Below are 26,572 nucleotides of genomic sequence, written 5' to 3'. Positions count from 1 at the left end.
GAACATATCAGCACAGCGCTGACTCATCATCCTATAATGTTACCCATTAGAACAAAACTGTGTTTTGTCATTGTCTCAGCTACCTGGAAAATAAAAAATGTTTTGCTTGCAAGTAAAGGAGTTATTTGTGCCTGTGTTCTGGTTCTTATGAAGTGAAGCTGGAGATTATGTAAAATTGGTTGATGACAGGAAATCCAAATCTCATCCACATACAAAGAAAGACACACAAACAGGTTTTATTCACATTATGGGCCTAAACTCTTTCAACTCATCTCATCTCTCATCTGACATGCAAATTTTAACTAAAAACACAGTCATGGCCCTTGCTGCTATTCTCACTGCTAGAAGTGGGCTAACAGCAGCACTGGTCTAGCAGACCTCAAGGTAGTTGCTACCATCTACTGGCAAAAACAAATTTTGTTTGCACGATATTGTGGGACTGTTTTGCAACCAAAACTGCCCTGACTCATCAAGAAATGAACTCTACTACACCTCTGAAGTTGTGCTGTGGTATCTGGCACCAAGATGTTAGCACAGGGAAGTATTTAAGTTGGGGCCTCCATGAAACAGACCTGTTTGTCTAGCCTCAGATGTCTGATTGGACTGAGATCTGTGGAATCAAGCCACTTGACCTTGTTGCTGTGTTCTTCTTCTTCTGCATCTAAATTTAGCAAAGACTCATTTGAAATCTCCCAAAATCATATGGAAAACAAATATATTACGGTCTGATGTCCCCAAGGTTGAACTTTTTGGCCACATCTCCAAAAAGTCAAAAAGAAAGAACAACACTGCATATCTCCAAAAGAACACTATACCACAGCATGGTGGTGGCAGCACCATGCACTGTTTTTCTTCAGCTGGAACTGGGGTCTTAGTCAAGGTGGAGGGAATTATGAACAGTTTCAAATACCAGTCAGTGTTGGCACAAAACATTCAGGCTTCGGCTAGAAAGATGAAGATGAAGAGGAACTTCATCTTTCAGCAAGACAACGACCCATAGCATGCCCATCATGCGCAATCTGAGAGATTTGATGCGTTTTTGCAAAGAAGAGTGGGCAAATATGTGGCTGAACAAAGCCACATCCCCGCTTATAAGAGAGTGTGCACACTTATGCATTCACAGGATTTCAGTTTGTTTTTCAATTAGTTGCACAGGTTATAGGTCACATTAAAAGAAAAAGTTCTGAAATTACAATTGTCCCGCATCCCGGATGTGGCCTTGAGTTTGATATGTGTGACCTAATACCTCTGTTGGTCAGAAAAACCTCTACAGAAGTGAAGAAGGCCCAGTCACAACTACACTTTCTGAGAGTGCATCGCAAATATGACCTGCAGCAGAAGCTCTACTGCGCCATCATGGAGAGTGTGCTTGCATACTGCATCTCCATGCAGGAAATACCCCTTGCCTTCATTGGAAGACATCTTCCACAGACCCAACCGAGCCAAGGGATGAATGGAAGGTCTTGGCTGATTTCGTTTGATTTTCTTATAAGGCACTGCAGGTGATACAGATATACATCCAATTGAGTAAAATGAGGCCAAGTTGTATTTTCTTCCTGTTGACAACGTACATTTTGTCGTCTTGAGACAAAACTCACCTGGTCTGGTTTGACTATTTATAAAGCCTAAAATATGCTGCTCAAAAAAATAAAGGAACACTTTTTAATCAGAGTCAGTTAATCTCTGGGATATTGTTGTAGTCAGTTAAGTAGCAGAGGGGGTTGTTAATCAGTTTCAGCTACTTTGGTGTTAATTAAATCAACAACAGGACCACTAGAGGGCCAACAATGATGATTTTTGCTGACATTTTTGCCTTCTTTATATTTTTTTTACTGTTTTCACCAGTTTTGCGTTTGGCTAGGGTCAGTGTCACTACTGGTAGCATGAGGCGATACCTGGACCAGACAGAGGTTGCACAGACAGTCCAACTCCTCCAGGATGGCACATTAATACGTGCCATTTCCAGAAGGTTTGCTGTGCCTCCCAGCTTTCCCGCAGCATTTCTTCACTCTTTTGCATCCATACACTTTTATTTTTTGTGTCCTGTTTCTACTGTTTATAAAGCTTATCTTTACCATTCACCTGTACTGGGCATTCCTCTCTTTTAGCCATCTGGTCCAATGATAGGCCAAATACCATATGTTAACATACCCAACCCACATTATATGCCCAGCCCATACTTTTAAGTGTTCCTTAGTTGGTATATATTTATGTGGAGGTATGTGATTGGTTGGCTTGATGCCACATGACTGTGCCCACCTTGCAGGTGCCCTATTGGTTTATATGTATATGTGCATGTACATGATTGGTTGTTTCCAGTCTAATAAAGTTGTTCCATGTTCTACGAGTGCTGCTGGAGTCTTGTCCTTCCTCCTGGTGCACGACAATGCCCGGCCTTATGTGGCAAGAGTATGCAGGCAGTTCCTGGAGGATGAAGGAATTGATACCAATGACTGGCCCCATGCTCGCCTGACCTAAATCCAATACAACACGTCTAGGACATCATGTTTCAGTCCATCTGACACCACCAGGTTGCATCTCAACCAGTGATGCCCTGGTCCAGATCTTGTAGGAGATACCCCAAGGACACCATCCACCGTCTCATTAGGAGCATGCCCTGATGTTGTCAGATATGTATACAAGCACATGGGGGGCATACAAACTGCTGAATACTGAGTTGCTGCAATGAAATATCAACAAAATGGACTAGCCTGCTGCATCATTTTTTCACTCTGATTTTTGGCGTGTCTTTGAATTCAGCCCTCTGTAGGTTGATCATTTTCATTTCCATCAAACAATGTGGCATCTGTTCCTAACACATTACCCAGTTCATATCAGAAGAGATATTTTTTTTTGGTATAGAGGAAAAAAACTGTGCACACTGTTTACATTGTCAATGTCCCTGGTTTCAGGCATATTAGTAAAGACTTCATGTTTTCTTTCATGGTCCTTGGTGGCGTGCAGGGGGTGAGAATACAGATAAGGTTTCTCAGTAGATCTTGTTCAGTCTGTGGGCGTTCGACGCTGGCTACCACCAAGTGATAAAACATCCATAGCATGGTTTTACAGACACTGTAGGACCTTAGTCTCCTGGGGAAGAACAGGCAGCTCTGACCTTTATTTTACACAGCATCTGTGTTTTAGTCAGTCAAATGTATTGTCTACATGGACTCCCAGACATTTTTTGTTGTCCACAGTTTCAGTGGCGCAAGGCGTGGGTAACCACCCATAATGCAGATTGGGTGGTGCAGATTTATCTTTGCAATGCTGAGATGAAAGAGTTGTAGTTCACACCCCTCCACAAATCTGCCTACCACACACCAGCAGAGGGTGCATGTGGGGCAAGTACACCGATGGGAAGGTCTACATTCCTTATTACATCACCAATCACTTCTGTGAGTATGACATTGATATTCTGAGGCTCAGACATTCAACACCTTGATTTTTGCTAAAGAACTGGTCTTGCTGGACAACTTTTAGGCTTGGCTGACCTAAAAGTTACAATTTAAATGGGTTATAAGAAGTCTGGTGCAATAACAGTAAAAATCTAAATGTCGTCTTGTCAGCCTCCCGCGAGAAGGCCATCATCACTCGTGGACTGGAGTCTTTCTCTTCCTTCTCCTGCATCCGTTTCAGGCCCTCCAGAAGCAGTGACCGTGACTGGCTGAGCATTGAGTCACAGAATGGGTAAAAACCGGAGATTAATGTACAACTTGAGCTAAAAGTTGGCTTCAGATTCCAGTGCTCTTCAACTTATTTCTCATTCTCTCCAGCTGCTACTCCTATATTGGACGTCGTGGTGGTAAGCAGGTGGTGTCTCTGGCCCGTCGCGGATGCCTTTACCATGGTACAGTCCAGCATGAGCTGCTCCACGCTCTGGGATTCAACCATGAGCAGACACGCTCTGACAGGGACAACCACATCAAAGTCCTGCTGCAGAACGTCCAGTCTGGTAATGTAGTTGTTTGTTTCTAGATGGAATCATATAAACTGCAGAAGAGTACATTTGGATAAAAATCACTGATTTGACTCCTTGACTTCTTTTTGTCCAAGGTGAACAACAACTGAATTGAAGAAATATGATCTTTGTCCCGTACTATATTATTTTATTTTATTTTATTTTTAGGAATGAGCATAACTTCAGGAAGATTGCCACCCTCAACCAGGGCACTCCCTACGATTATAACTCCGTCATGCAGTACCACAAGTGAGATCAGCTGGCATCACTTCAGTCCTTCTTTGTGTGTATGTTGTGTGTGCTGCATGTGGTTCAGTCTAACTGTTCTGTGTCCTGTTGTACTATTGTAGGTATGCCTTCTCCAAGAACAATCAGCCCACCATGCTCCCCATCCCCAACGCCAATGTTTCCTTTGGCAACGCTAAGGAGATGAGCCGCAACGACATTGCCAGGCTCAACACACTCTACAAGTGCTGTGAGTTCACATGAGACCATTATGGACATACAGTACACACACACATGGCTTCACCCCCTGCTTGTACAGCTTGCGTTCAGCTTTGACTGATACTGTCCTCTTCACTGTTACAGAGGAAGCCTGTCCAGATGTGCTAAGAGACAGATCAGAGGGGAGACTGATCAACCTGCAGACCTGAACATATCAGCACAGCGTTGACTCATCATCCTATAATGTTACCCATTAGAACAAAACTGTGTTTTGTCATTGTCTCAGAAAAGTTTAGATTTGTCAAAACCTTTGAACAATATAAAAAATAACCCACGGGAATGTTATTGAAAATCAACCGTTGTTTAGAGAAATCAAACTCAACACCTTGAATATGTCTCTTATAGTCTGTTTAAAGGGGATGATGAAATTGTGCAATGCCGAATCTTTAAATGTCAGATCTTTCCTCTGCTGTCTGGGAATAAAAATTGTATTACATCCAAGTAAATGTGCTGACTGGGTTTTGTCACAAATGGGTTTTGTGCATATCGTGTTTTTGGACTAAACTCACTAGACCCATCCTGCCATTACACACTGTATGGCAACAATTTAGTGGCAGTCCAAAACATCTACTGCCTAAAATTAATTTTGTTCTCATCCGGGGAGCACTGAACAACATTGGTGTGCATGGCATGGTGGCTAAGATTTGAGTCACATTCTGAGCTTTGTGCAGGTCTCTAAAACCACTCATGCCAGGAGATTAGATAAATAGGCTAAATTGTAATTGTGTGTTCACTGAATGAGAGAAATGCTACAATCTAACCTGAAACAGCCAGCCCCACCTCTCTTCCTGCAGCTGTGCAAAACCATACAGTGGTAGGTTTGTACCAACTAGCAGTAGCTACTGCTATACTGTAGGTGGAGCCAAACTATTAGCTGGATATGATATTACACTGTGGCATAACATGTGACACCACAGTCAGACAGTCATGTGAACTTGGATGAAGTTTATTGCATTATGGTTGTCCACTGTTACCACCAGAATTATTTATTGTGTGGGATAATATGCCTTATGAAATACAGCGCTCTTATGCTGACAAAAAGACACGCCTGCAGACTGCTTTAGGTCAAAAGGAAGTTATTGCCTCTTCAAACATTTTCCAATGCCATAGGCTACCAATTGAGGACATGGAAATGTATGTTGCTGATGTGTGCAGGCCAGATTTTGAAAATATCCTACTCTCTTGCTCTCTCTCACCCCATATTCATATGGGGAGTGAAAACTTTTGAGGAGGCCGAGGAGAGCTGTGATCTCAAGAGCTGGCCTAAAACCTGTTGCCAAAACATTCAGACAGTTGACCCCAAGTCAAAGCATTTCTAGATGTGCGCTCATATTACCAGTGTTTCATCCAATGCCAAGCTGTATGAACCACTAACATTCTCTAACTAAAAAAAGGCCTTTGTATGGACTTATGACTCTTTCCATCATGCCCTTAGTAACATACCGACCCTCTTACACATATTGCTCAAGAGAGTTCCTGCTTTTTACTGATTCATCAAACACGGCTACTGGGTGGCTGTTATCCCTGATGATTGACAGAAACATGGAGAGTGTCACTGTCTGTGGTAGCCACATCCTGACTCAGACTAAGAGATGCTAGTCTACTTATGTCAGAGAGCTTATGTCATCATTATCACTGACCACAGACTCCTTTTTGGCCAGATAAAGATGCAGGGCAAGGGTGGGCCGTTAAAATCGACCAGTATGATTGGACAATGGACCACAGGCAGGGAGGCAAACATGCCAATGCTGGTGCCAAGTCACAGCATCAATTAACTGCCTCTGTCCAAACCCAGACATGCACACCTGAGCTTTAGCAGACTCTCAGCCCAAGACCTAGTTGTCCTCTTTCAAATGCAGCAGATTGGGCCTTGCTGTAAAAGAAATAAAATTGTCTCTGATAGCTCTTGATGTCATGAAGAAGACAGTCCTGTTTTATTACTGAGTCATCATGTACCCTATTTTTACCTATAGTATATGATTAAATAACAGGACAAACTTCTGACTAGACACTTCAGACTGGAATTATGTCATACCCTCTTCTCTAAGGGATGTTGTGACTTACTGTTTGACTCAATCTTCAAGACAGCCCCTTCTTTTCAACCCTCTAGACCTAAATGCTGTCATTGGGGTTATTTCCATATCCCTTGGCTGTGCATGACAGCCAAAGGATAACATGCTATCTTCATTAACAAAGAAATGTGGATATTTTTGTGATAAACTGAATTCACTGTGGGATTCATGGCTTCCAAAGACCCAAAACAAGAGCTGAAGTCAATTGTTATGGATCCAGTCCCTCATACCACTGTCAAAATAGTACTTGGCTTAGGAATTGTTTATCAATTAAGCCAATGCTCTTTACATTTTTATGCATATCTCAGAATGTTTCATCTCAGAACTTCAGAGTCAAACTGGTCTGAAAGCTGATCTGCCTTAACTACAAGAAAGAGTAAGCACCCAGGAAAATAACATATAAACCATTGGGAATGAAACAAGGACAAAATATATACACTTTATATATGGAAACGACATGAGCAGTGAATATAAAACTTCTACCACCTCTGTTCTCCATGTTGCTGAATATTCATTAGATGACATATTATATAGGAAGATGCTTTGAGAGTGTGAAGTCACTGGTTCAGTCCGCTTTATGCCCGTGGCTGAGCTGAGCAAGCACCCCCCAAAAAGATGCTCCTCTGCATGGCTGCCCACTGCTCCAAGTTTGCCCACTTGGATGGGTTAAAAACAGCAAACAATTCCTTTTAAGTGTGTACATATACAATATAAATGACCAATAAAGCTGATCTGATTTGGATTCAAATTACAAGAACGTAAAGGTCTCAATTCCAGCTGTATAACGTTTATTTCACAAAAGTCAATTTAGTTGTTTTGTCCTTAAGATCATTAAGACATGTTTCATTATATTTAGGTTGATTTATTCACCCAAGCAAATGTGATGTTGTGCTTAATTTTATGTATGTATAGATTTCTGGATGGCTGCACTACAGTCACAGCTGTATTGCAGCTGTCATTTGCGTTGAGTTAAACTCAGTCCACTGTGATCTGTAATCTCCATCAATATCCCTGCTCTGCAAGTTTGTCCTCCACTTTATCAGCAGTTAGATTCATCTGGCACGATCTCAAAGCTTCAATCAGATCCTTTGTCCGGGCCTCAGCTTTTCGACTTTTCCTCCACTCCTTCAGCAGCTCCACTGCAGTCTCCTCTAGTTCTGTGGGATGCTTCTTGGAGATGGACTCGAGCTTTACATCACTCATGCCTAGCTTGCGACCCAGTTTACGCCAAGACTTTCCCAGATTCTCTGAGATCACGTCTGTCGCAATCGTTAGTTTGGCTGAAAGAGTAACAGGAGACACAGACGTTTTAGAGAAAAATATTTTTCAGATTTTGTGAGACAAAGCATTTTAAGCAGATCATAAAAGGTTACACCAGAGTCTGAGGAAAAACAAAAATCCCACATTTCCCCTGGACATTCAGAGAGCACAGCCATATAATTACTAACATTTACAGCATGAAAATTTACCGCACATTTACGAAGGGTGACAGGTAAAAGTGGCAAGTGGCAGTTGTATTGCACAATGTAGGGTCCTGGCAGATAGGGTGCGTGTTCAGTGTCTACAGATTAGTTTACTGTGAGTTGAGGAGAAATAGGTTTAAAACATTCTGAAATCAGAAGTACATGTTCTCAGAGGTAACACTGCAGCTCACTGTGCATTATTATTTTATTTTATTTTTTTTAAAACTGCTTACTCATCCTTTCTTTCCCTGCTTGGCCTTGGCTTTCTCTTTTACTTTTTCGGTCTCTCTCTGATACCTATGTTCAGAAACCTAAATGAAAATTAATGGAACGTCCACCATGAGATCCCATGAGCAATTTCCCTTGTGGATCAATTAAGTCTATCTAAGTCTAATAAGTTAATTCACAAAACATAGTTATGTAGAAAGTATTATTTGCTGATAGATAGATCTAGGGTGTCGACTCTCTGGGTGCCTCTTTTGCACAAGAACCACAGTCCTGAGTTGGTGTCTAGATGAACATTAATTATTATTCAGAGGACCTTTGAGGAGGCTCAAATCTATCTATCTATCTATCTATCTATCTATACACACACACACACACACACACACACACACACACACACATTTTCTTTCTCAGTAATGTTATTGTTTACCATTTTCTCTACACCTCTGTATATACACCTATCAGCCACAACATTAAAACCACTGAGAGGTGAAGTGGATAACATTGACCATCTCGTGACAGCACAATGTTCTGCTGGGAAACTTTTGGACCTGGCATTCATGTGGATGTTACTTAGACATGTACCACCCACCTCGACCAGACCAGACACCCCCACCCCACAGCAATGACACTCCTTGATGTTGACCTGGCCTCCAAATTCACTAGATCCCAAACTGATCAAGTATTTGTGGGCTGATCCACAGAGGCCCCTCCCCTCAATTCACAGGACCCAAATGCCCCCACTAACAGACACCAGTTATTTGGCTCATCAGTGTTGCCAGACACCACAGGACACCCTCTGAAGGCCCATGTCCATTCTCTGATGAGTCACAACTGTTTTGGAGGCACAAAGGAGACCTACACACGTCACAATGTTGTGGCTGATGATTGGTATAAACTGTTTGCAGTTGTACACGTTTTGAGTTGACGTGCCTCATTAATAATACGATTAGCAGTAGTAGTAGTAACAGAAACAGGCAATTGCCTTCCAGTGGGGTTGACAGATCCTCGTAGTGGCGCCGGCAGAGGGTGACTCCTTTGGGTGCTCGGTGACTACATGTGACGCCAGCTTTTTATTTAAATACAACATGGTAAACGGCTGATCAACTCTGCTCCTGCCCTGCTGGCCAGCGAGTCTGTCAGGTGCCGAAGGAGTGACGGACTCTGTGGACAGAGCTCCACGGAGCTGTCACGGTACACCCCACCGAGGTTGTAGCCACAGAGTCACTCTGTCAGCGCCACCACGAGGATCTTGCCCTTGCTGATCCTGTGGCTTGTATTTTATACTAACTCACCCCTCTCCGTCTCGTCCGGTTCATTGATGTCGACTTCTTCAGCGTCGTTTAACTTGTTCGAAAGATCATGTCTGCCAATTTTTTGGAGGAGCTCGGACAAAAAGTCCGTGTTGTCGGCTGACAGTTTGCCCCTCTCTGTCAGAACCTCAAACAGTTTTAGTCCGGTGTCGATCTTTTCTAACTTTCTTTTCCCGATGTCATCACCTGCAACTAAGAACTTGAGTTTCCCCACGTCTTCCACAGACAGCTGGTTAGATATGACCAGCAAAAGGGCGTTAAACTGGTGAGGAGCCATACCTCGGACACAAGTTGAAGCCCAGATGAAACGCAGATAATCTGTCTAAAAAACACAAAACTTTTACTTTCGCTTCCGCCTGTTACTTCCCGGAGCGCCTTCTCACTCAGCTTGGAGCAGCTTTATCAGGTCTGGTTCTTTTTCTTCTTCTCTGGTTTTAGAATTAACTGGGCGAATTACTGCCCTCACCAGGATACATATAATTACTGCAACCTTTCTACTGAAAGCCAAAGAGTGTATATAAATATATTTATATTAATATGTATATTATATAAAGATACATATTATACGAGTATATTTATATGCTATTATAATATTATACAATTATAATAATACATAAAGATATATTATTATTTATATATTTATACAGTGTAACCCTCCACCATGCAGTAACAACAATTTCCCCAGTCAGATTATAGTTCTCAAATAAATAAATATATAAATAAAGGGAAAGATAAACCACCTAGATCTGATGGGGCCTTTTAAAAGGTTTTCCTTTCTGTGTTATACATTTTAGGAACATGCTTCACTGTTACTGGGGGTCACCTCTTATTTTCCTCTCTTTAAGGCTGGCAGTTTCATTTCCCTCAATCCCAGAATGCCCAGGAACCCAATAGAGCTTTGGCCTACGTCAATACCAGCTCCCCCTGTTTTAAACTCAACAAAACAAAATCTCTCTATCAGGTCAAGCATTTGATGTACCCCCTTTTAAAACTAGCGGGGCAGCTGCTGATTGTGAGCAAAGCAATGCTGGATTTGGCCTGTTATCCATTATAATCCATCATTATGGTGTATTGTATGCTGCTGCTGTAACACATCTATCTATCTATCTATCTATCTATCTATCTATCTATCTATGAACTGAAAACTTGGCTGGAAGGGTGTTATCAGAACCATTTAGTTTTGACCAATATTGAAACTGGGAGAGTAGAAGCTAGCTTAATATTACACATCTTAATTCTGGCTTGATACTTTCCCTTTGTGATGGATCCATTATTGGACAGATCATAAAACAAACAGCAGTCCCTGAATCAGCACTGATCATGCATTTTATAAACACAGCTAATACAACACACCCTTGGACGCAGACACAACCAACTCAAAAAATCACCTTTCTCTCAGCTGCTCAATTCTTATTCTATAACTGAGTTTTTTTTTTTTTTTTTAAATGCTAAGTAGGCAGTAGGTAAATATATTGATTATGAGGTCACTTGTGTCATCTGATCATGCTCCTCTTTAATTAAAACTAACCTTTCCCAATAGGAAAACACCCAGAACATATGTCACGTTTATAAAATACCACATGTACTCTAATATGTGAACTAGAAAAAACTCTGGACACCTCTAAAATATATTATGGGAAGACCTGGAGGATTTTATTTGTGGCCAAACCATTTCCCACCGCTGTACACAAATGGACAGAATACAAAAAGAAAAAAAGACAAAAAAATACAAATATCTGTGTTACAGTAGATCATCAGTTTGGCATCATCATGACTCCTGAACATGGAAAGAAGATAGGAAAATATTTTGCTCATCAAATATTTGATGAAATGCCAGAGACACTGAGACTTAATAAAGTTCACATAGGTTCTGGCTGTATAACAACAGACCAATTAGAATTTGATCAACAATTCAGACTCTTTTACTTTAGTTTTAAGGTTATACGAACAAACATGATCTGCAGAGACGGTCCCAGTTCTTTAAAATATTTTTTTCAATAATTAATCAGGGTGTGCTCAAAGGGACTGGGGCAAAGTTCACTGCTGGTCCTCTACGGACCCCACGCCTGCTCTCTGCTCATTGTGTCTGTTGTTGTTGTTACCTCTAAATTTCAGTGCAACCTTTTTGCAGAAATAACAATTTGTTGTACATTGTAGTAATTTAGTTAAATATAACTTTATCTAGAATGTGTGCCATGTAAACACAACATCAATGAATGCAGCTTAATGCTCTTAATATCAGTTTCTGACACAACATGCCTTTGCAAGATGCACACAATCACAACATGAGCTAATAATACACGACACCTCTTAGTTGACAACGTACTTTAGTTATGCATAAAAAAAACAAAAAACAAAGTGAGATGTTGGAATGTCTGTAAACATCTCCACTCTAGATAATTTACATATGGTTTATTTGCAGTTAGTTTAAACAAAAAAAAAAACAAAAAAAAAAAACAAGAGACTAATCGGTTATACATGCAAAGACACTCACACACTCTGAAATGTGCTTTGACATACATTAGAATAGATACTAGCATATTACAGTGTGTAACTGCTGTTGGTGCTGTAATAGCAACTACGGCAAAAGGCGTCAGGACAAGGACAAGGGATAGGGACATTATGTTATGTCTCCACATGTGAGAAACAGAGGAAAGGAATATTTGAGCAAAAACAAGCTCCAAAGCCCGCTAACCTATTTCTACCCACACAATATCGAAGAGAAAATGATTTGGTAAAAAGTGTCATCCTTTGAGGTACAGCAAAGATGCCCATTTTGATGTGCTTAGCTTGTTAAATAATGAATTCAATGTAAATGACTGTGTTTGTGAATGGACCTAACTGGTAGACCACTCGTCCCTCGTGGGCTGACGACCCTTTCATTCATGGAAATACACTTAAACTGTCATGTAACTACAAACTAATATACAACATTTTCAGCTCAAAGTCATTATAGAAAAGTGAACATAAAACTGGATAATACATTCTACCAGTCAGCGCCAAGGGCTTCACTTTGGAATGATTGAACGTATTTACAGGAGGGGGCAGATTAAACACAGTAGCCTGTACATTTAAGTCTACATGACACTCCCATTCTTCAGTTAGATATATAACCCCTTTTTGCGGTTTGATGAATACAAATGGAAACATAATTCTGTCCGTGTGCTTTGTTTAAGAGCCGCAGCTTTCGAAAGATGCTAAATAATTTATAATAATAATATAAAGCAAGATAATAATGTTGAAACAGTGCAGCTTTGCCAGGTTTGATCTATCGCTTTACATGAAAACTACTAAACAGAAGTTTTAAATGGGTCGTTGACAGTTTAAAGGGTGATGAGTTCAAGGTTTGAAACCCTGGAGTTGCTGGAAAAATATCAGACAGGGAGAGCCAGTAACGCTGTCATCTCATTCACCATCTATCACTGAGGTGCCCTTGAGGAAGATGCTATTGCTGAGACACAGAAATTCATACAAAACCCAAATGCAATTTTCATTGACATTAAAATCTCACATTAGTAGGAAAAATGTCTCAGTCCCATTTGTTCCCACGATGCAGGATACTGGCATACACTGTATATGAAATAAACACATGTGATTCTCCAATTTCAGTACACAGCAACTTAAATCTGTCTGTACAAATGTTTGATAAATAATAGAGCAACAATTTAAAATTGACGTTTGCATTTTAATTTACACTCAAGCAGGCTTTGTGGCCATTAGGGGGCAGCAGACATCAGCTGAAAAATGATTTATACACTGACATATCATCAGCGTATCATCACCTTTTTGGTTGATTTGGTTTTTAGCAAATAGGAAACACAATTTCTAGGCACAGAAACTTTTAGCTAATTTGGATTCCTGTTAATGATAGCAAATATAAAGTGGCAATGTGGAAAATGTGGCAATAGATGTCTGTCACTATTACAGAATAAGATAACGCAATAGTGAACAAGATTATGGTGAAAGTATTGCAACATTCAGTGCTCTGTGTAGTTACTGCTAATCTCTGATCTCTGGAAAGAAATGTCTGGATATAAATGCAGAGTCCAAAATCATATTAGACAATAGCTAATGGGTTCCAGGATATCTGCAAATGCAATCTGAACATGTCCTACTAAACTACAGCTTCACATTAAAAGCATTTCATTGGCAAAACACAATCTGATTTTTATTCTGAAGCAGTCAAATCAATGTATTTTGTAAGTGATCTCAGCACTTTTCACTAAAAAGACAATGGAAACTTTTTGAAATTTTTTGACGGCATGTCCCTTGAACATAGTAACGTAACAGCAGAGAGCAGCCACAGTGACTTTATAAAAAGAACTGTATGAAACAGGCTGTTGTTCGCAGGCTCATGCCGTAAGCAGCACAAAAAAGTCAATTATTATCTGACTTATTATTAACTGGTAATAGTTTATTTGCCACCTGGAATTCTGTGACCAGTACGATTAAACCATATTTGCTGTTACCACCAGTAACAATAGGTGTCACCAAATCAACAAGGACGTAAATCTTTGATAAAGTCGCATTGATCAAATTTGAATATTAACAAGAGATCATGACTATAAAAGTGTTGCTCATAGTGATGAATTATGCAGTATTTAATTTCAACTTGTGCTACTGGCCCCAAGTTAAAAACAAACAAACAAAAATAGTTCAAGTTAATACCAATACCAGAGTTTAGTAAGGGTACACAGGACATTCAGTATCTCCAGCGTCTCACCATGTGAGAGGGAATGTGACTTTGTTTTGTCGTTGTGCTATAAATCTGGCCAACTGCAACTTTAAGAATTCCAATAGACAAGAAAATGTAAAAATAAAATAAAATAAAATAAAAAAGCAACCATTCAAAATCCTGCTGTTCACCCCAACAACCAAAGCACATGTTCCTGACCATGTTGCATATTCAAAAAGTACATCAATAAATGTCCACACTTATCGAAAACAAAAATGATGAGATTGATGTTGGAGAGAAGTGTCTTCTCGGCAGGACCATTTGGACGGACTTGTGGAAGCTGCACTGAAGCCTCAAGAGACAGGTAGGAGGTATGAATTTCCTGCTTACAGGATACACCGCAGTCAAAGTTTGTGGGAGTCCTAACCAAGAAAGCTCACCACTATGAAAAAGCCAATAATTATCATAATGTTTTTACACCACATGTGGTCATTTCAACTGAGGGACACACAGCGGCCTATACAATTTGGGCAGTGGTTCAGCTGATTGGTCTGCATGTTTGACCAGCAAGATGGACTGTTATGTGATCTTGCTAGATTCTTGCAAGAATCCACTTGCCTTCTGAGAAGGGCCTTGATAAGAGAGGTGATGAACAATCCAATAGTCACTCTGGTTGGCTGAGAAAATTCAGAAGGACAACAATTGGTGCAGCATGTATTATGGTTACAGAAAAGGACTGTCAGACAAGATATAAGACTAAACTGTTTGGCCTCAATTCAAAAGCCCTTTTCACACTGCACTGAAACTCCAGCACTCATTAACATACAAAGCTTGACATTTAATTAAAAAAAAGTTTAGCAAGACTGAAATTATGTTTTGTTGTCAGACACTCACTTTTCAGATATTTGCCAAACACACACATGTCTGGCAGCGGTGTCTCACAGGTCTTAGAAACCACGGATCCTGGAGGGGTATTTGCTCATATTGATAACTCTTTGCTGAAGAACACATATCAATACAAAACAATGTTTGCTGCAGAGAATTCTTTTCTTTTTCTTTTTTCAGCCAATCAAAACACTATGCGAGTCTCCGAAGGCAAACAAAGGCAGGACAATGACCCTAAGCACACAGCCAAGGCAACATTTAATGTGTGGCCTAGGGACGCTGCTGTGTCTGGAATTGCCAAGCCAGAGCCATGGTTTGAACCCGGGCAAAAATCTCTGGAGACCATAGACCTGAAGACCACTATCCTCTCACAGTCCCCACTCTGACGGACAGAACAGGAGAAGATTGAAAATAATCACCTAATGCAGGTGTGCAAAATCTGTCAGTCATGTCATACCCAAGAAGACTTGAGGCTTTAGTCATGGGACAATATTAATTTAACTGATTTTAACATAAGACTGTGGCATAACAGGAAAAACGTGTAGGGATCTGTATATTTACTGTACTTACTATACTGTGAATGCACTGTTTGATTCACGCTAGGCTGCATGCAGAGTTTGGCACTAGTTCTTCACTCTAATGGCTTGTTCCTTTCAAATACATCCAATAAGATAAGCCTACGGCAGATTACTACGTACTTGCTAGATTTTGGTTAATGGATAAATATTTAAAATGTCTGTAACATGTAATGTTTAAAGGCGGCATACAACCAGTTTCTACAGTGATGGAATCCTAATGTGAACACATCAAAGTGTAAGTCTCACAAATATTCCCAAACGATATGAATGCAGCAAAAAACTAACAATGTTTTAATGGCTGACGGTTTTAACCTTGACCAGCAAGCTCTAGCAGCTGATTGACCCATTTACAATTTGATGTGCTTTCTCGTTGCTCTTTGTGTTTGTTTAACCAGACCCAGTAGCTAGCAGTTTAACTGCAGCTAGCGTGAGAAACGGGCCGTGAGCGGGGCTGTGGACCCTGACTCACTGGTGAGGAGGGAGTGTAATTGTCCGGGCTGTGGTTGTCTCTTGGTACAAGCCTTTTGCCCTGCTCCTCCTTCATAAAGACGTCCACCATGAGGATCTTCTCCTTGTGAATTTGGAGGCTGATGTCCTTGGGGATGTCTGGGATCAGCCAGTCCACAAAGTCACTCATAAGCATCACCACATTCTGTACAGGACAGTGAACAGAGAATAAAACATCTCAGACAAGAACATATCATTGTCATATAGAAGCTTTTGTTGACTAGCTGTCATTGCAGTGTGGTTTTGTTTTCTTTAATTTACTTTTACCTTCAAGTGTTTTTTCGTTCAAAAAATAATGTATGTTACGTCATAATCTACAACCAAACGAAGTAACGTAGTGGTAAGTGGGCCTATGACCCCCATACACAATATATTAAAGCTTGTGTTTTAGAGTTTTACAAACTGGATGTCTGTGCAAAGTTCCTGTGGAAAATCATAAGCGGCTAACACTCTTCTGGAGAGGACAGTGGAGCTGACACCAGACTTATTTTTCAACTCGACAGTTGGACAAGAAGCCGTACACTTCTGTTTCTTACATTCAAAACATTTTGCACTTCAATATGCATACCTAACTTTTTTTAAGGCCACGCTTTGTTCAGAGTTGCACTACTGATTAAATAAGTAGTAATAAAACAGCAAAAAACAAACGTGATAGCAGTCAGTTAGTACCGACTTAGCTGAAATAAATTAAATCAGGAAATCAAGTGATGAGGCGACACAGGCCATGTTTCAGCGGATCCTCTATTACATTACAATCCAAAGGGACTCTTTCATTACTTACCTTATGTTTCTCTCAGAGGCCATAAACTCATCAAATGTGAATGACCTACTTGCCTTTCCTCTTTTAAACCACGGTTGATTTAGATGCATGCACATGCACATGATAATATTATCTGTGTATTGTTTCATACCTGAAAGACGATGACAAAGCTGAGACGGCAAGCTAGAATAGCCCAGAACTCCTTGGAAAGTTCATATGGGGTGGCAGACCAGGGAGGCTCTCTGTAGTCCTTATACCTGGAGACAGAAACAAATAAAGACAAAAAAAAGAGTCTTGACATATGATTTATTTAAACGAGTTTTAAACGATTTCGAAAGATGTCCCATAAAAATGGTAACTCTACACACTACTAAAGACTATATGTGAAGACACTGTACAAGAGTACATGCACATTTAAAACTAATATGGTTTCATGACAGTTAAAGTGAAACCTTACCTGCATATGTCTACCTTGTAGCCCAAATGATCTGGCTGCAAAGGGGCTGTGCCAGGCTGGAAGTCGCTGACGTTGAATGATGAAAGAGTGTGATTGATGAAGCCATGCATGGTGCCATCAGGGCTGTACATGTACTGGTAGACCAGCCGAGGAATGAAATCAGACGTGAAGGCGATAACAAAGGCCTGTGGGACAGAGAGCTGTTCATGTTTTTACTGTGTTCCTCAATCCAATAAGCACAATAAACCATAACTATAGAAGAAACTAATTATACTACTACTGCTCCATAATCATGTATTTCGATTCATTTTCAATTTGCAGCTACGTGTTAGAGCTGCTATGGAGAAGGGCAACTTTTTCTCAAAGACTGTCTCTGCTAGAATCACAGGATGGTGTGTTGCTGAAATACAGCTTCTATAAAAGGCTAAGAAAGGGTTCAGGTTTCCCCAGAAAATGTGCCGCTGAAAAAAATCTTGTCATTTATTTTTCTGGACAAACCCTGTCTTGCTTTTGAAGTACAACCGTTTAGGCTTTAATGATGAATAGGACTTACGTTAACAATGACAGCTACTTTGCTGAGGCCTCTCAAGAGGTTGTACCAGATACCTACACAAAAACAGAAAAAATGGCATTCAGTTGAATACAGCAGCTCCAAAATACAGATACTACATAAGGCCAGAAAACACTAGACGGCACTAGCACTCTCAGCTGGTGAGGGAGGCATTATAGGAATCTTACAGGTTTGTTGTTGGGAATGTAAGGTACATATTTGAACTGCACATGTTTAAAGTTATGACACGAATTTCCATTTGTTTATGATAATTTTTTTGTGCATGAAAAGAGACAAACAACAGAGAATTGAGCCTCGCAGTGTGTAATCCTACACCGGGTTGGTCTATGCAGCTACAATAAGGGACAGCTCCGTGTCAAATACATTGTTTTTGAGGTGCAGTTATGAATACTGTGACGTCCAAAAATAGCTCAACATTTGTTTACAACAGCAGTACCATGTTGTATGTACTGGTATTGCTCCTTCTGCATATACTACAGGCTTCAAGAATGTGACCTCAACACAAGTTTGTATATTCCAAAGTTGACAAAATATTATCATAACTGGAACTGTAAGAGGACTGCAGATTTTGCCTCTTTGCCTCCCATCTGTTACACTGTCTCTTCAGTCCCAGTATGGACCTGGGAGGAACAGATCACTTGAACCTTGTTTGGTCAAGACATCAGCAACTAGGTGTAAAAATGTGGTTTGTTTGTATGGTCAAATGAAAAGTATTCTGCAAAGCTACATTCTGGTTATCCTCTTTTCTTCACCTGAACTTCACATCAACATCAGTGTTGCTGAAAATGACAACCTGGATAAACACAGCATGCTAGGGAAGAACTGTGTGATTTGTTTCCCCGTTAGTTTCAGTTGGGGTACTGAACACATACCAATGTCTTTGGCTTTGAGTGCAATGGGCCTGCGCAGCTCCGTGACAAACTTCTTGGCATCCAGGCGGATCTCGATGATATTGTTCAGAAGAGCAAAGAGGGGAGCCAGCGGGAAGGATGCAACAAAAAGAGTCACCATCCCGAACTGGATGACTAAAAGAACACATCATATGAGAAATATAACCACAAGTCTTATTTTATTTAAAAAAAGAAAAAAAAGAAAAGAAACTAACTGCCACGCCACAGGAGAGATATTATTCAGAACTGATCCAATAAGGATGAAATAATGTGACCCTGAGATACATGTGGTCTGAAAGCGGGAGGACAAAACTAAATTTAAGGAAAGATCAATAGGAAAATAGGAAACTTTTAACTTTAATAGGAAAAATAAAGTTGAGCAATCAGAAATTTTATAGTCTGTTTGAGAGGCCAAGTGTCGCGCAAATGAATCTGTAGCCTAGAGCTTAGAGTTGCACCGGGGGCAGAAATTGTTGCTGTTTAAATGGTGCTGCTTTCTTTGACCACTTGGGAGCGGCAGAGCAAACTAAAAATGTAATTTCTGACATATATCAGCTATTTGTGAGCATTTAAATATGCAACTGGTAACCTGGATTACCAACAGCTGCTTACTGACACATCCACTAGACTCAGTATAAATGGCACTAGAGCCGTGTCTGTGAAATTATCAGCAGAAGAAAGTTATTTATTTTTATGCTATATAAGCATGCTGGCTGTTTAGAATACAGAACCTGCCTCTGACCACATTTTATGCTTCATTATGTAGTATATCTAAGATTGTGCTGGTAGTAAATGTGAGTTCTCACACAGCTTGCATAGAATTTAAATAATGCATGATCGGCACTGTGTGCACTATCAAACTGATATTTTATCATGTCTCAGGAATAAATTAGCTGGTTCAACAAAAAAAAAGAAAAAATGATTATACAGGAAAATGTATCACTGTAGAGGAAGTGCAACAAGGATAAAACTGACTCACTCATCTCCATATATTCAGGGTTAAGGCCAATAAATGGACCCAGGAAATGGTCTTTCTCATAACGGTGCATGGTTTTGTTCAGCTCCTCTTCTTGCTTTGAGTCAATCTCTGACTTCCTCTTCCGGAGAAGTTTTTTCAGTTTCCTGCACATACCAACAACCCATGACAAAAATTACACATTCAGCTTTGTTTGAGGTGGATTTATTTTTCTCAAAGACTCAGCTCTTTTGGCTCAGCTCCCTCAGAAGAGTCGGCTCTTATGGTTCCCAAACAACTCCCAAATGGATCCACATTTAGTTTCAGCCTTCTATTTTATGCTAGTGCAGGTTGGCATTCACAAATACCAGATGCCTCAGTTTGGATGTCCAGAGAACATATTAGCTGATAATATGGACATGGTTAATGCTTGGATGCCAGATTGTTTGAGTCTCACACTCTTCTGGCACGCTAAGGTATTTGAATATTTAAGAACATCTGCTTTACACATCTATGTTGATTTAAGGATACACGCAATACAAAAAACATTCTCATCTTCTCTCTCCTCTCTCTCACTCCATGGATTCATTTCCTACTATTATATAGTCATGTCATTAAGTCTTTGTTCATCTCCATCTTCCCTACTCCCACTCGCATTTTTATGAGTGTCTCCGGCCTGGAACTGCATTTTGTGGATCTGCAGAGCTGCGTTCATTGCTTACATTTTTCTGTTCCTACCTAAATGTTATGCATAACTCTCCAACCTGCTCATATATTCATATATTAATACAGCCAACTCGCCTGTCATATAACTACTGTTGTCACCGACATAGTTTTATGCTTTTCTTTATTCTTATGATAGTAACTTCAATGAATACTGTGAAGCTGGCTCTGTATCATGTTTGTATGCTACATGTTTGCTTTCTTCAGATGCATGTATGGATTGATCTTATGCCGGTGTCTTCTCTTCCCTTCTCTTCTGCCCCTCTTTCTTCTATTCCTCTGTCTCTCTACCTGGTCGGCCTCAAGCAGATGGGTCCCTCCATATGAGCTGGGTTCTGCTCAAGGTTTCTTCCTGTTAAAAGCCCCTTGCCCCGGTTGTCTTAGTGCTTGCTATGGGGATTTCAGGCCGTATGCTTTGTAAAGTCTTAGTCCTGTTCACTTTCTACAAATTTTCGTTTGACCTTGACTAAAGTCAGTAGCAGAGTTGTAATATTCCTATTAAAGAGGTGTTTTCTGATATTCTTTCAATACATCAGTCCATTTTGCAATCTGGACTAGGGGTTGTACCGACCAGTTGTCTAGATGACTAGTTGTTACAACCCAAGTAACGCCAACTTATATAAGCTAAACATCTGCAGTGCACAGGATTGATAAGTGTGTTCAGTTCTGTTGTGTTCTATTAGTTGGCATTAGTTGCTGTGGTTGTAGAGCGTGTTTTTTTGTCCTTGATGTCAGTGAATGCACCATGTTAGAGACAGCAGCTGTGGAAGAGTTTGCAAAGTGAGAGCCACATGTTAGTAGTGTCAGATTGATGGTGTTTATGGTGTTGGCGTGGGCTACGGCCAACAGTAGCAGTTGCAGAAAAGCCTCCTTAGCTTCCTATGTGTGAGATGCTACTCTCGACGTATACTCGACTTTCACCACATATTAGTCGACTTTAATCTAAAGTCATTCAACCCTTAATCTGGGCTATTGTTGGCTAATTGGTGTTACATAAAATAAAAAGGAATAAAATAATAATCGTCAGCTCACAGCACACTTTCACATCCAGTATTTCAGGCTGACCGAGTCCAGTAAATTGTTGTCTGGTTCCCAGGTAAGTGTTTCTGAAAACCAGACAGGCATTTAAATTATCCCTCTCAGATGCAAGTACGGGTGGGTGTGCATAATTTGTTCGGAACCCACATGGTATGCTGACCTATTGTTCTGCTTAAGTGCGCGTGTGTGTGTGCGTCTAGAGTAAGGATGTGTTTGAGCATGTTAAATGCACAGTCTCTGCTCTGACTCACGGCATGCCAATCTCAAAGAGGTTGTTCTGGATGAGCTGCTTGCCCAGCATGGTGATGCACAACTGGATGCACAGCTCCATGAGGCAGCCTGCATGGGCACACTGGAGGGGAGAGTAAAAAAAAAAAACAGTAATTAAAGTGACAGGAAAGCAAACTGGGTGGGAAGTAGGTTTTAATCTTTTTTAAGTTTGAATAGCTGGCATTAAAAATATATGAGCATAATATAGTATAGTAGTATATCAATCTTTATATTATATGATCTTTGAATTACCTCTTCCATTCTGTATGATCCGACAACATACAAGTAGTTTCCAGGCCTCCCGACAAGCCTGTAAACAAACCACAACCATCTCATGTTTATAGCCTGAAGAGGTGTATTAACAGTACACACTACACATTTGGTACAGTGTGGACCACAAACTGTAAAACATAATCATGGCTCAGTGTTTTGTATAAACAAAGCGGAAGCAAAAGATAACAGTATTATGAATAACTCGCACAAGTTTTCAAAGAGAAAACAGGGAAGTTTGCTCAAAATGACTTAGTGAACTTAGTGAGGACATTGTTTTTACCTGCCCCTGAAAAAGGCCAAATACACAATGGGGGTGAAAGCGTTGACGAACTTCAAAATAAATGTTTTAAAGATGAGGCGCTCTTCAAAGCTCTTGTCTGTCTTTGGAACCTCTGAAAAAGAGATGTGAATTTATTATCTCACAAACACCAAATACACACAGTATCTTTACTGTTATAAAAGACTGTTGCAGCTCCAATTAAACTGAATTAAGTGGGACAGATATTTTACACATGCCGGGTTGTAATTGCATTTTCATTTTAGATATTTTTTTATAATTCAATGATTATTTTCCTCTGATAGAGGGCCATGAGAAATATAGCAAGATAATCCTACTTAAAGGAAATATGAGAAATAAGCGGTGGCAGTTACTGGCTGACAGATTAATCACAGATAATTACAAATGAATCATAATGATCCTCTTACTAGTTAATAGCTTTATTTTGCAATTTTCTACAATAGCACAGACACAGTAACACATGGCAACTTAAAGGTAAAATTTACGCCTAAAATATGGCTGATTAAGATCATGGAGAAAGACAAAGAGAAATATGTGATGATGTGGTTGAGAGGACACTGAACAAACTGTTCAGTGTCATGGACAACAGAAGACCTTATCTAAAAGGCTGAGACAACTTCATGGTGTCAAGGACCGCTACAGGAAATCTGTCCTGCCACAAGCCATCAGTCAGTATAATTCCTCATCTGTGCGTGACAGATGACACTCTGGACTAATTGTAACTGGCACATGGCATACTTTGGACACGGTAGCTTTCGGTTTGTGTAAATCCATTGCAGTCTATCTATGCTACATGAATACATTTAGGAAACATTAACGTTACACACAATCACATGACACCTTCTTTAATCGTCTGCACTTGCAATTGCCCTGGGAAAAATAAATGATGGTCCTTACCAGAAAGTCCGCATTATCATCCTATAATAATATATAATAACAAGGCTAAAAGCTCTCTCATTTTGCCTTGGTAAAATGACTACAACTATGAGAGCGTATCACTGGGTTCCTCGCTGAGTTAAAATTGCCTGCATTCAGGCAGAATTTAAAGCTCTCTAAACTTGATGTGAGGATCATCGAACCAGTGGACACATAAGGCTGTGGAGGATCTTCAAGTGTGCTTGGATTGTAATGACTGGGATGTATTCACGTACTATCAACAGTCTGACTGAGTACACAGAGGTCGTGGCATCTGTTTCTGTCAAGACTGAATATTCTGAAACTGAAGCTTGGCATAAGATGTCCTCTATTTTACTAAAAAAATCCATTCTCAGTGTTCAATCAAATTCTTACTAGGCTGTGATAACCGTCCGACATACTTAATACGAAATACTGCTTGTGGTCTTAGATTGAGATTTATACTAGCACAGAGAAACATACCACGTTCCGCAGGTGAATGTGACAACAAAATGCACAGGCGTCAGTCACCGCAGTGAGCATCGGTCCTGACATTAAAGAGGTGAACAGTGAAATGTGCCTCACCCAGTGTGGTGAGCCAGCGGGCGATGGCACCGTAGATTTCGTCTAAGATAATGATGATGATGAGATTAATGATGGCGGCCGTAGTTTTGACAGTGGCTCGGATGTTGGACCTTGCTGCCGGGTAGGTGCTTATGTGCAGTGCTGCCTTAATGCTAATCCTGTACAGGATGACACCGAAGACTATGGCAAACGTCACAGTTATCTATGAGTAAAGAAGAGGGATGGGAACACCCTGTGAGACAATCTTCATATGGAAAACATTGACTTGGTTTTAGTTATTATCAAAGACATTACACGAGGAGTTGCTCCATTCATCTTATGTTAATAATTATTTTAACTGCTGCTAAACATGTATCATCAAATCATTAATCTAAAATTTATCATGGCAGTTAGATGTTTATTTAATTCATTTATTAAGAGTCGTTTACGTTGAACGCCTTATAATCCTAATTATTTCACAATGAATAAGATACAACTAAAATATGATATTAGTTCAGGTCACTATCCACTTTCAAATATGTGGGAGTCAAGTGTGTCAGGTGTATTTATTTCTAGTTAATATTGACAAATTCATGACCACTCAGCTTTACATCATAATCCTCTTTTGGATGATTACATTTTTTTTCATGGCTTCAGTTCTCACAAATGTACTGGTGATGTATCACTGAAGATATTGCTGGGACTCACCATGAAGATCATGACGACCACTGTAGTCAGGTAAGCTGGCATTCGATCTGTACACGTCAGCTTCACTTTCTCATCCTACAACACACACATGCACATTGAAGGACATTAAAAGGAGCATATCTGAAACATACTGTCACTCCAGCTGTGTGTTCAATCTGTGAGTGTGTCCTGATGTGTGTTTCGGGCTCCCACATCGCCACGTCTTTCTGTCAGCAACAGCTCACTCATACCCCCAGCGCACACACCGTAAACACACACACACACACACTGTGGCTGCAGTGGAGCACAGCTAATGCCGCCCCAAGCAATCATGTCACATTCAAGCCCACTCAGAAGTGGGTCACAAAGCTCGGGCAACTGCTTGTGCGTATGTGTGTGATTAAATGGATGACGTGGCCTTTGTGCAAGGAAAAATGGCAGAAGGCTAATAATCAACAAGAGGTATGTCCAACTCTGAACCTTGAATGTTGAATGTGTCGTCTTCACGCTCAGTGGATTTCGCTACCCGCAAACATGTTTCATCAGCGCTTTCTCTTCGAGATGCTGCAGAAAGTGCCATTAAATTCTATTCCTACCCGAGTCAGAGCGGTTGTTTCCCCCGAGAGCTGTCAGAAGCTGATGGACAGCGTTTGTTTCTTTGCTGTGGCTGTTTGTTGGAATGTATGAGGTTTAGAGTATATCCCATTGGAGTGGAAGCAGTACTCCAATATGTATATTATTTTGTTTGAGTTCACGGATGATGAAAAAAATATTTTACGATAATGTGGTACCAGATAAAAATGAAAAGGAAGAATATGCGGTTGCCTGAATAATTTACCTCTCTGGTTATTGGTAAAAGGGTCTTGAAAATATGGTAGCAAGTTTCTGATCGAAAGATGTTGCCACTAAGAAGAATTATCCTATTTTCTAATTAGACAAACGCTGCATAGATATTTTCTTTCGTAATGAATAGTATGATTAAGTTAAAGTTAAAGTATGAAATAGCCCCTTCATTCATCGATTTTATGTTAGGATGTGTATGTAAAAGACAATGGTTGAAAGATGAATGTTGAAATTAACTGTTATTATCAACTGGTAAAGGATTCTCACTGGAAATAAAAAAGAAGATCAATCGGAAAAAAAATAAATAATTCAGTATAAAATCACTACTTAATTCAATTTTATTTATATCGCATCAATAAAAGTCCAGATTGCCTTAAGAACCTTTACGCAAGCCACAGCCTGACATCCTGAGAGCAAGCACGAAGGCAGTGATGGTAAGGAAAAACTCTTTTAACAGGAAGAAACCTTGAGTAGAGCAGACCTCTCTGCTGGAGGCTGAGAGGTAGAGAGACAGATAACAGAAGGAGGTGGGACAGAGTGGAAGGGAGAAGCAAGCAGATGAATCCAAACAGTTATGCATCGATTAAGCCAGCATTATTAATTGTTTACAAAAATGGGTGGGTACATGGTGTGTCCAAAAAGTTACCATTATAATAGTAAACAGAGGAAGAGCACCGAGACCTAACATTGTGTCAGCGACAATAGTAGCTGTATTACAGATGAGTAGGCTGGCAAACGTATGCATTTGTGAAATATTATAACCAGGTTAGGTGGGGACAGATAACTATAAGCAATGACCAATAGGCGGGTTGATGAGGACAGGACCACTGATGAGGAACATGCAGCTTCAGGTCAAGGAACCCTCACAGAAAGGCGAGGGGGGTGGGGGGTAGAGAACGAGACACAGATTTAATGACATGCCATACAGCGGTAGCATTAGAATGCATGGACAGAGAGAGAGGGGAAAGCAGACGAGAGATCCTCAAGTTTTCTCCTAGAAGAATGAGCTGGAAGCGAGAACTAAACAGTATTTTCACATACTCGAGTACTGAATGCATAAAATAATAAACATTATTTTTACCTTCGGGGTTGAATGTTCCAGTTTCATTGTCTTCTGCATAACCCGGAATTCGTACTCTGCTCGGTTGTGATCCTAGAAGAAAACATTT

The 26,572-nt window shown here is 40.2% G+C and overlaps 3 protein-coding genes across 3 annotated transcripts in view; 1 reads left to right on the top strand and 2 right to left on the bottom strand.

Moving 5' to 3' along the window:
• Positions 1 to 1,230: 1,230 nt before the first annotated feature.
• On the top strand, positions 1,231 to 4,550 carry LOC311486156 (hatching enzyme 1.2-like; the record flags this gene model as incomplete). Its single annotated transcript, XM_084541917.1, has 6 exons — positions 1,231 to 1,460; positions 3,325 to 3,395; positions 3,567 to 3,687; positions 3,774 to 3,957; positions 4,134 to 4,207; positions 4,309 to 4,550. 6 exons carry the CDS (start codon positions 1,231 to 1,233, stop codon positions 4,445 to 4,447), a joined length of 819 nt encoding a protein of 272 aa, XP_084398043.1. The 3' UTR covers positions 4,448 to 4,550.
• A 2,014-nt stretch (positions 4,551 to 6,564) lies between these two features.
• fadd (Fas (tnfrsf6)-associated via death domain) lies at positions 6,565 to 9,919 on the bottom strand. The gene is made up of 2 exons (XM_084574743.1): positions 9,518 to 9,919; positions 6,565 to 7,814 (listed from the first exon to the last, which is right to left on the bottom strand). The coding sequence occupies exons 1-2, from the start codon at positions 9,810 to 9,812 to the stop codon at positions 7,537 to 7,539; spliced, it is 573 nt and encodes a 190-aa protein (XP_084430869.1). The 5' UTR covers positions 9,813 to 9,919; the 3' UTR covers positions 6,565 to 7,536.
• Positions 9,920 to 11,164: 1,245 nt separating this feature from the next.
• Positions 11,165 to 26,572, bottom strand: part of ano1a (anoctamin 1, calcium activated chloride channel a) — a 42,781-nt gene continuing 27,373 nt past the window's right edge. Inside the window, 12 exon segments of the mRNA XM_084541959.1 lie at positions 11,165 to 16,325; positions 17,092 to 17,197; positions 17,398 to 17,582; positions 17,951 to 18,003; positions 18,841 to 18,993; positions 19,838 to 19,980; positions 21,826 to 21,926; positions 22,097 to 22,154; positions 22,398 to 22,509; positions 23,895 to 24,096; positions 24,582 to 24,656; positions 26,485 to 26,556. Of these exon segments, the coding sequence (XP_084398085.1) occupies positions 16,086 to 16,325; positions 17,092 to 17,197; positions 17,398 to 17,582; positions 17,951 to 18,003; positions 18,841 to 18,993; positions 19,838 to 19,980; positions 21,826 to 21,926; positions 22,097 to 22,154; positions 22,398 to 22,509; positions 23,895 to 24,096; positions 24,582 to 24,656; positions 26,485 to 26,556 (1,500 nt within the window). The 3' untranslated portion in view covers positions 11,165 to 16,085.

The sequence above is a fragment of the Chelon labrosus genome (assembly GCF_963514085.1).
Source record: "Chelon labrosus genome assembly, chromosome: 3".
Taxonomy (NCBI): Eukaryota; Metazoa; Chordata; class Actinopteri; order Mugiliformes; family Mugilidae; genus Chelon; species Chelon labrosus.
This window is presented reverse-complemented; position numbering and strand designations above follow the sequence as displayed.